The 12,984-nt window shown below is 34.5% G+C and overlaps 1 protein-coding gene across 2 annotated transcripts in view; it reads left to right on the top strand.

Moving 5' to 3' along the window:
- Positions 1-4,210: 4,210 nt before the first annotated feature.
- The window catches only part of SEPTIN7 (septin 7), a 75,820-nt gene continuing 67,046 nt past the window's right edge, over positions 4,211-12,984 (top strand). Inside the window, exons 1-2 of one of the 2 annotated variants that reach the window (XM_024127341.3) lie at positions 4,211-4,257; positions 5,570-5,672. In XM_024127341.3, coding sequence (XP_023983109.1) covers positions 5,663-5,672 — 10 coding nt within the window. In that variant the 5' untranslated portion in view covers positions 4,211-4,257; positions 5,570-5,662. Of the gene's footprint in view, positions 4,258-4,442; positions 4,814-5,569; positions 5,673-12,984 lie in introns of those variants that run through there. The other variant, XM_024127336.3, reaches the window with a different exon arrangement.

The following is a 12,984-nucleotide window of genomic DNA, read 5'->3' as shown; positions in this document are numbered from 1 at the left end:
AAAGTAAAAGTTGGTTCCATTTGTACACAATTGTTCATCTCAGTAAAAAGGGAGGAGCTGGGGTCATGCAAACTAAGATATGATCTTTAGAGAAAATTGGGGAGGGAACATCAAAGTTAACATTTAGGACAAGCTTATGTTATCTTGTAACATCTTAGTGTTCTTGTTATATTAAATCTAGAATCTAGGTATTTTTACACCAGTTATATTAAAATACTTAAGGGATTTAAATAGTGAAGTTCTTTAATTTTCTCCTTGAATTATGTAAGAGATGGGAGGAATGTGACTTGAGTGCTAGACAGTTTCATCTTTGTGTATGATGTAAGGCTTTTGTTAGTAATAATGAGTAGACAAGTAAATTTATGTATCTTTTTTCTTTTGTAGTGAGTAGTTGTTTTTTTGTATTTAGAAATACGTGAACTTTAGGAGAAAGAAATTTAATTGTATTTGTCAGTATGTGAAACAGCATACAGTTTGTCTATGTTTTAAAATCCAAAGTGGTACAGCTTTAACTTGAAATTATTTAGGAAAGATCAAATGTTACCTTTGAAATTTTAAGTTACCGATGTAAACCTTCCTTGGATCTTTGCAGTCTGTTTTTTTGTTTGTTTGTTTGTTTTAATTGTAGTTACTAAGGGGAGAAATAGAATCCTGGTCATATTTATGTAATTCGGGGCTGAATATCTCTTTTTGTAAAGATGGGGAGAGCTGAAGGTTTATAGTAGATCCTCCCAAAAATATGTTTTAATTTTCCTCAAATTCCGACTTTTGTCACTTCCAGCCTGTCACAACTCAATTTCGTTGTTACTGAAAAGCATATTTAGCAGTTTTCAAAACAAGTTGCTGCTTTTCTCCTTTGGAAAATATATATTAATTTATAAACATTAATATTTATAGATACTAATATTCAAACCTTTAAAATGATAATGGATTTTCACATGCCAAGATTTTGATAACTTTTTTCTTTGGAATAAGAACAAATGGCAAGAGAATATAAACAAATCTCAAGGGTTCCAATAATCTGTCAATTGAAACCTTTTTGAGGCATCTTGTTCTTTGAATATAATTGATTTCTAGAAGTAAGTTTAAATAAGTTAAACACTGAAATTACTGGATATTGTATTTAAGTTGATTTTTCCACAGGTAGTGAAATAGCAAGCAGTGGAATTATAGCTTGATTTTCTTAAATGTGAATTTTGGCATAGAGATTTGGTATATCTTTTAGATAGTAACCAAAAGATTTTGTAAACATATGCTTTTAGAAAAGATGATTTGATAACTGTTTCTTCTTATGTAACTGATGTTTGAAATCGAGTAATACTCTTCAGATCTAAAGGTATTTTGGGTGAATATACTTTTATCTACATTCGCATGCTTATAAATGTCACAGTTATATCACTCAGGTCTATAACTAATATTTCTTTATCCAGAGGTTATATTTCACACTGGCACTGTCTTACTGTCTCTTCTTCCTAGCTATGACTACAGACAGCCCAGTACCACAGGAAGTCAGAGTTTCCCTTTCATACTCTTAGTCCACCAAAACAAGTCCACTCTCCAAAGCATTTGTAGACTGAGTTTAGGTCTTCTGAATTATAGACTGTGGTTGATTTTAGAATTTGGGGTAAGGAAAGATTCTTATGAAATGTGAAAAGTCTGTGTGTTTTAGTCAACCAGTGTTATATATTACTGGTGTATTTCCTAAGTCTGTCTTTTGTGTTGAGACACAGTTTCTTCCTCAGAAGAAACTTTCCTGAAAGTATATTTTTGTCATTTATCTTTTTTAATAACTCCTGTGTATCAGCACTCTGTTAGGAATGTAGAGATGAATATGACATGATTCTCTCCTGGGAAATAAGTTGTGTCGGGAAACTGGCAAGTAACATGTTTAATTTTAAAATAATTCAAAACATGAAATTATTTAAAATGTTATAGTAGTTATGTACAGAGAATTATCTACTCTCAACCTAGTCACTCTTCTTCCTCACTGTTACTGAGACTGCTTTTGTGCAAAACTACCAGTAATCTTTTTATTTCCAAATTTTATGTTTACATCTCTGGTATTTCATTTGACTTTTCAGTGGCATTTAACATAAAGTGAGTGACCTTGAGCCAGTCCTAGTTTTCCTTTCTCCTCCCTGACTGATCAATCTTTCTCATTCTTTCTCTGCCTAACATCTCAATGTTGGAGTGCTCCAGGGCACTGTCTAGACCCCCTTTTATCTATAATCTCTCTTTGGGAATCTGATCCTCTCCCAATACTATCTATATGCTTATGTTTCCTAAATCTATATTTTCAGCACCAACCAACCCTGGAATTTCTGAATTCATATGTTTAACTGCCTACCGGCCATCTCTTCTTGAATATGTAACAGACACCTCCACTTAACATGTTCAAAGCTATTTTTGATTTTTGTGATTTTGGCCCTCACCGCCCACTCTTTTCCTCCCCTTTGTATCCTGTTTCCCTGGAGATATCACTAGCCATTGAGTTGTTCAAGCCAAGTACTTAGGAGTTATCTTTTGTCTCTTTATCTTTTGTCTCTTTTTCTTTTGCCAATCACATCTAACCCACCAGCAATGTCCTGACAATTCTTCTTTCAAAACATATTCTGAATCTTCATTTCTCTGCATCCATACCATCTAAATTCAGTATACCCTTTCTTTCTTGGACTATTGCAGTAGGCTCCTTACTAGTTTTCTTATTTCCATTTCTTCTCTTAGCAGTAAGAGCTATCTTTAAAACACAAATCAGGTCAGGTCACTTGCCTGGTAAAACCCTCCAGTGGCTTCCCATCATGCCTAAAATAACATCCAAATTTCTTACTTTGGCTGGGTACCACATGATCTGGCCCCTGCCTGCCTCCCTGACCTCATTTTTTATCACTTATCTCCTGGTCCACTACCTCACCTCATTGTAGTTCATGTACCTTCTTTTTGTTCCTGAAAGTACCAAGTTCATCCCCACTTTAGGGCCCATTCCTTTGCCCTAGAATGCTTTTCTCCCTTTTCTTAATTCAGTCTCCTAGTTGTGCCTGAGACTGTTCTAGGAGTTGAGGATAAAGCAATAAATAAGACACGGGGTAGATGGAGGTGTTTTTCTTACACCTTTTGTATGGTGGGTTCCTTGAATATGCAACCTAAAATATTTTCTCTGAAACTTCTTCAGCTCTCCCAGATGGCTTCCTCTTTTTGATGCCACAACTTATGTAATTCATTTAATCTGTACCTTGATGGAGTTTACATTTTAGTTGGAGGTAGGGTGGGTGGAGAGCACAATAAACAAGGTTTGTAAAATGTATGTTAAATGGTGGTAAGTGCTAAAGAGAAAAACATAAAGCAGCAAAGTGCTGAGATGAGGAATGGGTTGTAATTTTAGATAAGGGTGATCAGGGCAGTCCTCTCTTTGAAGGTGACATTTGAATAATCATCATCATCTGTTCTAGGATGTGATATAATTCATAGATTTCTTCAATATAGAATAAAGACATACCCTTTTTAAAGACATTTTGTCCAAGGATAGTCTGTTTTCTTCTCTATGCTATATTATTTGCATTTCAGTTTTTACAGATCACATTTACTTCATCTTTGCATTTGTTACTGCTTGCCATCTTTAGCTTCCTTCCCTTTCCTGTATCTACAGGTTTGCATTTCTTCCAGTTCTTAACTTTATTTTAATTACTTGAAATATAGCACTGTATAAAGATTTTAACTAAAACATTGGCATTTATCTGAAGTGGGCTGTCTTAATCCAGTGACTGACAAAGCAAAATTGTATGAAATTTACATTTTTTTCTTCTTGGGATTTAAATTTGGTCCCTGTATATCTTCTTGAAACATCATACTTTACACTTTTTTCACCATTTCTTGTTAGACTTCAGGTACAGGGCATAGTAATTGTTCTTCATAAAAAGATAGATAGGAGGCCTCTGATTCTGTGTTTGATCAGGAGAGCTGCTGAAATGGATTAAAACTCACTGGGCCTTATATCCGGCAAAAAATATTACCTTGACATGAGTAGAAAAAAGTCTGTCTTCAATTTATTTGTAATTTACCTCTAATTTGTTGAGTTACATGTAAGTAACTTTCATTTTTTTCCCTCTATCTTTTACTATGTTCCAATGGATTTCTCTCTCCTGTTCATCTGAATGTGCGGTGTATGATTCTTGGAATTCCTCGTTTACTGTTCCTCTGTGGATCTGTCTGTTGGAATCTGGAACACTGGAATGATGGAAATGTGTTCTTTACAAAGTAGCTGTGAGTATGCTACATAATTTATAGAGAGGCTTTTTTCTGGTCTAAGTTAAATTTCAGTTATAGTTGGATAAAATATGAACCAAGGAAGCCTTAAATTTAATGCATATTCTTAGCTCTGCACGTAGTAGGCTTTCAGATATTTGACTTTAAAATATTCTGATCAGTATCCTAACTAGTATATTTAAAATTAGCCTTTCAATTTAATTGGCTTACTTATCTTCTCAATATTTGTCTTAAGAATTAGTTTATATGAATTTTTAAACAGGTAAAAATATTATGGATGGAATATTTAGTTACATATGTGATGCTAGTAAGGAATGCAGATTGCTGTTCTTTGTTAAATCCAAATGTATTGAATTAGTACTTTGAGCCCATATGAGTTTTTTTGGATGAGAATTTAAATGTGGCAAAAATCTTTAAGAAAAATGTGTACCTCTTAGGAATATTTTGCCATTACATTTTAATGAATGAATACGACCTGCCCCTAAGTAAATTAATCAGTAAGACTCTACTCACTCAGATGGTCTGAACTATGGACAGTGTTTCTCACCAATGGGTAAGTTGAAAATCAGACTGATTTACTATGCCTATTTAGAAGTAGATTTCTTTGAATTACTCATGAAGCTTATTGAGGTCATCAAAGAATCAAAAACCACACAGAAAACTGAATTGAAATTTACTTTAAAACCTGGGTAAATCTGATGTCCCTGATGATAGAGGCAGCAGGCTCATGTAAAAACCTTGAAGTGACATAATTGGATCTAGTATAACAGCTTGAAAGATAATGTTACTGATTGACATTGATCATGAGAGCTTTTAAGAGTTCATGAAAAATTTTAAACTCCACGTTTTGATTTTATTTCATGAATAAGAAGATAAATTTCAAGAAGTTCCTGCCTCTGGTAATTAGTATGAGCAAAGGGGATGATTAAAAGAGTCCTTAATATAATTTTAAGGGGATTTGAATTTTTTATTGTGAAAAATTCTTTGTTTTTTTTAGTTGATTGGTCAGAATCTTATTATTAGTAACTTACTATAGTTGAAATCTTTGCTCTGAGGCAGGTTTCTTTAATTTTTATTTTATTCCCTTGGGTTTTTATAATTGTCTATTGTCAGTCAACTTGTGCTCAATTCATTTTGTCCGTTTTTGCAATTAACTAATACTTTTATTGGTAACACTATAAAAATCAGTTTAATTTACCATGAATAATAGTTTAGTTTTCTAAAAATAGGTTAATGAAGGGAATTTGAAATGTGTGACAGAAGTGATTTGTTGATATATGAATAACCGGACTCCTTTTGCTTTTCTCAGCAACAGAAGAACCTTGAAGGCTATGTGGGATTTGCAAATCTCCCAAATCAAGTATACAGAAAATCAGTGAAGAGAGGGTTTGAATTCACACTTATGGTTGTGGGTAAGATGAGATTTCTCACTAAAATTGAGTTTTGATATGTTTCCAACTATTAATGAACTCTGAATGATTTGAGAAACAATAGCCCAAATAACTGCAGGGATCATGTGTTATATTTTCTTTTGTTATGCGAATACATTTTAAAATTTAACTTGATGGTGTAATGGGATTTCAGTATTTTCTTGCCTATTTCTTGTAGATGGCACAGTTTTGGAAACTCAGTAAAAGTTGAGAAGAGGGGTGGGGGGTGTAGTGGTTGAATAGAACGCTGGAGAAATTCTTTTCAATCGATGATGCTACAAAAGGAAATAGCATCTGGTGGTTACTTATTACTCCAGGATAATTTTATTCTTTGGCTCATGTAGTATAGTGAAGCCATATCACATGAGTGTTTAACTTAAACATATGTTCTCTGAATTTGAAAAAGAAGGATGGGGTAGAGGATCATAATCATGCAAATGATTACCCTGGGAATTCATTCATTAAGTATAAGCCCTGGAATTAGTGAAATATGATGACTCTCCTTGTTCTTTAGTTCACTCTCATTTTTCTTATGAGTGTGTTTTATCCTGTGAGCACCTTGCCCTGCCTGTAGTCCATTTTAAGAGATTGTCAAGGGTTATTTTGACTGTAGGTTGGTAACATAATCATTATATATGCAAAAACACTTTACCATGTATAAGATTAGTTATCTTAAATGACAATCTTAAATGATTGTGTAATATTTTCACCTCATATAGTCTGACTTTATAACCTAGCTCCTCAGTTTAATGCAATTTTGTTGTATTTCTCTATTTGTTTTATGAAGGTGAAAGGCAGATTAGTGGATTGACTATCCATGACAGAGAAAATTGAGTTGATGCTGGACCTTTATGTACTGTGCATTAAATTTTGCTAATTACATTCAACTTCTGGTATTTTTATTTTGGTGTTGAATTAGTTTAATTGAATTAGGTATGAAACTAACACACCATTGTAAAGCAATTATACTCCAATAAAGTTGTTTAAAAAATTTTTATTTATTAGGCTGCGCTGGGTCTTAGTTGCGGCATGCAGAATCTTCGTTGTGGCATGTGGGATCTTTAGTTGAGTCATGTGGACTTCTTAGTTGCAGCAAGAGGACTCTTAGTTGGGGCATGCATGCGGGATCTAGTTTCCTGACCAGGGATCGAACCCAGGCCCCCTGCATTGGGAGTGCCGAGTCTTACCCACTGGACCACCGGGGAAGTCATCCCTTACCTTATTTTTTAAATGGTTAATTAATCCTCCCAAAACCATTTATTTATAAGCTTGAATTTCAAAGATATATGTGTTTGGTTCTCTTTCTCAACCTTTGGTTTAGTTCATTCTGTAGTTCTTCCTGCATAAATACTACATTACATTATTACAGTTATAAATTACAGTAATTATGTTGTTACTTGTTTGGGAAGATTACTGGAGTTTATGTTTATTTAGGGAGATAGGCAAATAAGTAAACAATATGTAAAATAATTACAGATTGTATTGTTTTCTAGGAAGGAAGTAAACATGGTGGGATCTGTTTAGGGCATCAGGGAAAATGTGAGTCTCTGAAAAGGAGGCTTTTCCATAATAATACTTGAAATGCATGCAAATTAAGAAATACTAAAAAATAAATAAAAATGACTTAGCAAGAGATAATTATCATTAACATTTTGCTATATTTATCCTCAATATTTTACTTTTTTTTGACAGCTGCATATTTCCAACTGTGGCTGTCTCAAATGTTAGCCTCTCATTTGACATTTGAATGATTTGTGTGTTTAATTTCTTAATAATGCTGCAATAAAAATTTTAGAGAATGGAAACTTTGGTCAGTGTTTTAACTGTGATGTTTAATGACTACATTGCATTCTAATTTGTGACTGAATATATCATAGTTCTTGTAATTTATTTCTCCACTAATGAACATTAAATTTCTTTTTACCCTTGTTACAAATGACATGGTGATGAAGATCTTTAAACACACATTATTTGTGTATGTATTGGGAGCAGAGGTCAGTATCACTGTTTGTTTATAATCCCTGAAGTAGGATTACTGTAGCAAAGTGTTTGAATATTTTGTGGCTCTTGACATATATTGGTAAATTGTTTTCTTAAAAGTTTGCACTACTCTGAACAGCAATAAAAAGGAATGAAGTACTGATGCATGCTGCAACATGGATAAAATTTGAAATCACTATGCTAAGTAAAGGAAGTCAGGCGCCAAAAAAAAATGTTTGTGCTACTAAATATTTTTTTAAAAGGGAAAATATATTTTGCCTGAATTTTAGGAGATTTATGATATATTTGAAAGTGAGGATATTCCATTTCATGTATGCTGTAACTGTTATAGATGCTTGAGGGGAGAGTGTAAAGATAGATGAAGACACTATAAGGGAGTAGTAGAGGAGGACAAAAGAGTGCAGGTTAACTACACTGTGAATCATTAATGTGATAATATCCCAGTTTCACTTTGTAGGTTTAAGAAAAAAGTCATTCAATGTGATTTTTAAAAAATATATAGGTTAATCCTTGAATTATTATTATTTGAAATTTTATTTATTTATTTATTTATTTTTGGCTGTGTTGGGTCTTCGTTTCTGTGCGAGGGCTTTCTCTAGTTGCGGCAAGCGGGGGCCACTCTTCATTGCAGTACGCGGGCCTCTCACTATCGCGGCCTCTCTTGTTGCGGAGCACGGGCTCCAGACGCGCAGGCTCAGTAGTGGCTCACGGGCCCAGTTGCTCCACGGCATGTGGGATCTTCCCAGACCAGGGCTTGAACCCGTGTCCCCTGCATTGGCAGGCAGATTCTCAACCACTGCGCCACCAGGGAAACCCAATCCTTGAATTATAATTTTTAATCTATTTTTGCTTTTTATTCATATTCTATCTTTGAAAATAGACCATTTAAAATACTCTAATGTTGAAAAACACAGCCACCCTTATAACAGCCTTTCTGAGAGCCCTCAGATGAACTCCATAGTATGTGGGCTAAATTAAGGAAGAGAGGGTGAGAATGCTGATATTTTTTTGCCATAAGAAAATTGTCCTCTTGATATTGAATATACTCAAGATTCATTGTGAAGGTGGACTGAGATAAAAGTTAGGAAACGTTTGTTGATTTTAAGTAGCTAGACTTAGGTACAAATTTGAGAAAGTTACATAGTCTAAAAAGACTGGGCACTGTATGCAAAGAAAGGTGCTTAGGACTTTAAAGACTAGGTAATAAAGGGAGCAACTTCTTTACAGATAGAAGTAGAATTTTCACACAGGAGATTATTGTGTGGTTTTCCTCTTCGTTTGGCAGACTGCTCTTTCTTGATCCTTAAGGGGCAATTTCTAAATCTTCTTTACGGCATGGAGATCAAATACTATTGTTGGTCAGAGTGGTCCATCCTTTTCCTAAGTAGTTCTATCACATGTCTCTGAAATATAGTTTTAAATATGAAATTGTCTTACTGTCTCTTCTTCCTAGCTATGACTACAGACAGCCCACTACCACAGGAAGTCAGAATTTCCCTTTCATACTCTTAGTCCACCAAAACAAGTCCACGCTCCAAAGCATTTGTAGACTGAGTTTTTTTCTGTGTTAGGAACCAGGTTTACTCTGTCCCAAAGCAGGAAGTTTTCTATCATTACTTTCTTGGGTGTCCAGCTGGTGGATTTTGTTGGCAAGATAGTTTTAGGTCAATATATCATACTTGTTTCACCAGTGTAATACAGAACCTCAGAATCATTTTAAAGGTCGGAAAGTTACAACCTGCCTCCCATGAAACGCCTTGCAAAGGTGGTTGAAATCGTTGATGTTGTTAATTTTACCCCAATTTTATTTTTCAATAAACAGAAACATGTGTGTTTTGTTTTTGTTTTTGTTTTTGTTTTCTTGCGGTACGCGGGCCTCTCAGTGTTGTGGCCTCTCCTGTTGCGGAGCGCAGGCTCCGGACGCGCAGGCTCAGCGGCCATGGCTCACGGGCTCAGCTGCTTCACGGCATGTGGGATCTTCCCAGACCAGGGCACGAACCCGTGTCCCCTGCATCGGCAGGCAGACTCTCAACCACTGCGCCACCAGGGAAGCCCAAGAAACATTTTAAGTATATAATTTTCATGCATTTACATGAGTCCTTTTGACATATTTTACTATATAGGAGTAATAATTTAAAGCAGTGCCTGAGATACTGAACACTATGGACCTGATTTTTTAGGGGAAACAGGGTGACTAAATGGGTTCAGTGACTGAGTTTCCTGAAATGTAATTGAGATTTTTATCATGTATTTATTTTCTGGGGAGAGATTGCATATTTAGATTCTCAGAGGGGTTGTTATTCACCTAAAAATTGAGAACTATAGGTACAAAGTATTTTATGTAATTGGAAGTATGTGGCATTGATTTATTGTGATTCTTGTGCTGAAATAATGTTTTAATTAATTTTGTAATATTTCTGAACACAAAAGTTACAATTACAGTATATAGCTTTTTTTCCCCTGAAACATTTGAAATGCGTGATCTGTCATTGCCCCCTAAATACTTGTGTATTTCTCTTCCTCAAGGATCTTCTCGGACATAACCATTAATGTACCATCAAAATCAGAAAATAGCAAATGTATGTTCGTATACATGCACACATATATATAGACACACACCCACATATATACTTTTATATCTGTAGTGCATCTGCATCTATTATGTATTTTGAAAATCATTAAGTTCACACTGATATCTCTAATTTCAGTTCACCACCACAGTGGTCATTCTACTTTTCATCTTTTCTCTAGTTGTAACATCCTTCTGATGGTGAGAAATCATTATCCTTAATACATTTACTTTTTTTTTTAAATTGAAGTATAGTTGCTGTACAATATTGTATAAGTTACAGGTATACAATATAGTGGCTCACAATTTTTAACTTAATATGTTTACTTATTTGATCAGTTGCCCTGTATGTTAACTAATTTTCTGCCATGTCCCCCAGGCTTTTCTCTTCCTCTCTCTGATGGAGTATCCCTATCCCTACTCACCCCTCTCAAGTGCTGTGACACCCTGTGGCAGGCCACTCTTCTCATGCAGATGCCCTCCTCATCCTTTTTTTGGGTTCAGGCCTTCTCCCAGACGCCCTTGGAAGCTGTCCTTATTTTGCAGACTCTGACACCCTGCTCTGGGCCACTGTGGCTCTCCCTCCAGCATGTTCACCTGCCATTCTCAGCCTCAGATAATGATTTCTGGACTGAATTTTCAGGAAGGAAAGTGGAAGAGAAAGAGCTGAAATAATTTTGAAGGGTTTAAAAACTAATATTTAACTGTATTATAGAGTTAACTGGCATATGAATAGAAGAACTAATTTGATTTTTTATTCTTATGTTAAAAAAAGTAAAAAAAAAAATGATAAAATTGTAGTTTGGGGCTGCCATAGAAAAAAATGACTAAATGGAGATAAAACGCTGGAAAAATTTAGCCTGGAAATGAAAGTTATTTGCAGGTGTGTATAGTGTTGTAGAGATACCATTGGTTACATTTACATGTATTTTGACAAACTGAGTTTGTAAGATTTTTGGATGGCCTCCAAATTTATTAATAGCTGAGACAAATAGGTTAATATTTAGAAGGAAGAAAGCTTTCGACTTTGGGGCTCTGTTCTTACACTGCCTAGAACTCTCAAGCAAGTAGATGATAAACACAAGGTAATTGTGCATATCAAGGAATCAAATGTGTAGCATAACTTGTGGTTCATTCTTATCTAACTCAGGTTTTTATGATAGAAGACTATGAATTATTTATTATGTTACAAGTGGTAATATTTATAGTAGTAACATAATAATATTTCCATAGAATTCCTGTCATGGTCCTGAGAACAGATTTTAACTGAATGATCAGTAATTCAAGTGACACACACTGATCAGCAGTAAAGTGCTAAGAGTTATAGACTAAGCTAATTATATAAAAATGAAAAAGACCACTTCAACTCTCAAAGGTATTTCCAGGGAAACACACACTACTAATTACAATTTAATTTAATAAATGTTTCAGTAGTATAGATTTAACATGCCATGTAAAGAGGGGTGTTATTATATGGGCTTAATGGGGAAAACATCTTACTTGTCTGAAAGGATAGAGTCCTGAAGCCAGTAACATATTGTGCTTGCATTTCAAATGCATTACTTAGTTTGGAAATTTTGTAAAAGAGTTATTTATTCTTATGCTTGTTATTTTGTTTTTAGCATAACATGAAAATCAACTTCTATATTTATTTATTTATTTATTTATTTATTTATTTATTTATTTATTTTTTGTGGTATTTATTTATTTATTTATTTATTTATTTATTTATTTATTTATTTATTTATTTATTTATTTATTTATTTATTTATTTATTTATTTATTTATTTATTTATTTATTTATTTATTTATTTATTTATTTATTTATTTATTTATTTATTTATTTATTTATTTATTTATTTATTTATTTATTTATTTATTTATTTATTTTTTGTGGTATGCGGGCCTCCCTCTGCTGCGGCCTCTCCCGTTGCGGAGCGCAGGCTCCGGACGCGCAGGCTCAGCGGCCATGGCTCACGGGCCCAGCCGCTCCGCGGCATGTGGGATCCTCCCAGACCGGGGCGCGAACCTGGTTCCCCTGCATCGGCAGGCGGACGCGCAACCACTGTGCCACCAGGGAAGCCCAACTTCTATATTTAAACTAACTTAAATCTACCTTATAATACTAAGTACAGCAACTGTTAAATTAAAAAGAATATTGTGCTTAATCTAGCTTCAAACTCCAATTTCTGCCACAAATGGTCACTTTGAATCTCAATTTCATTATCACAACAGACATTTACCTGGTCTTTCTAAACCACTGAGATTTAAAACAAACAAAAAAGCCATGCCCTCTAAGAACCTGAGTGTGTGGGATGGGGGTAGAGTGGAGGCACTTGGACAATAATACTGTCTGCTATTTGTAACCACCTCTTCCTCACAGAGGGCTTGAGATAATTGTGTATATAAATGTACCTTGTACATATACTATATATATATAAAATGTACCTAGTAAATCTGTAAACTAAATAAAATGTTAATTTTAAGCAAATATTTATTAGTGCATTTTTACGACTTTAGTTTTTTGGTTTTTTTTTTTTAAACATCTTTATTGGAGTATAACTGTTTTACAATGGTGTGTTAGTTTCTGCTTTACAACAAAGTGAATCAGTTATACGTATACATATGTTCCCATATCTCTTCCCTCTTGCGTCTCCCTCCCTCCCACCCTCCCTATCCCACCCCTCTAGGTGGTCACAAAGCACCGAGCTGATCTCCCTGTGC

Source organism: Physeter macrocephalus, chromosome 5, assembly GCF_002837175.3.
Source record: "Physeter macrocephalus isolate SW-GA chromosome 5, ASM283717v5, whole genome shotgun sequence".
Taxonomy (NCBI): Eukaryota; Metazoa; Chordata; class Mammalia; order Artiodactyla; family Physeteridae; genus Physeter; species Physeter macrocephalus.
The sequence above is the reverse complement of the archived record's forward strand: the minus strand, read 5'-3'. Positions and strand labels throughout refer to the sequence as shown.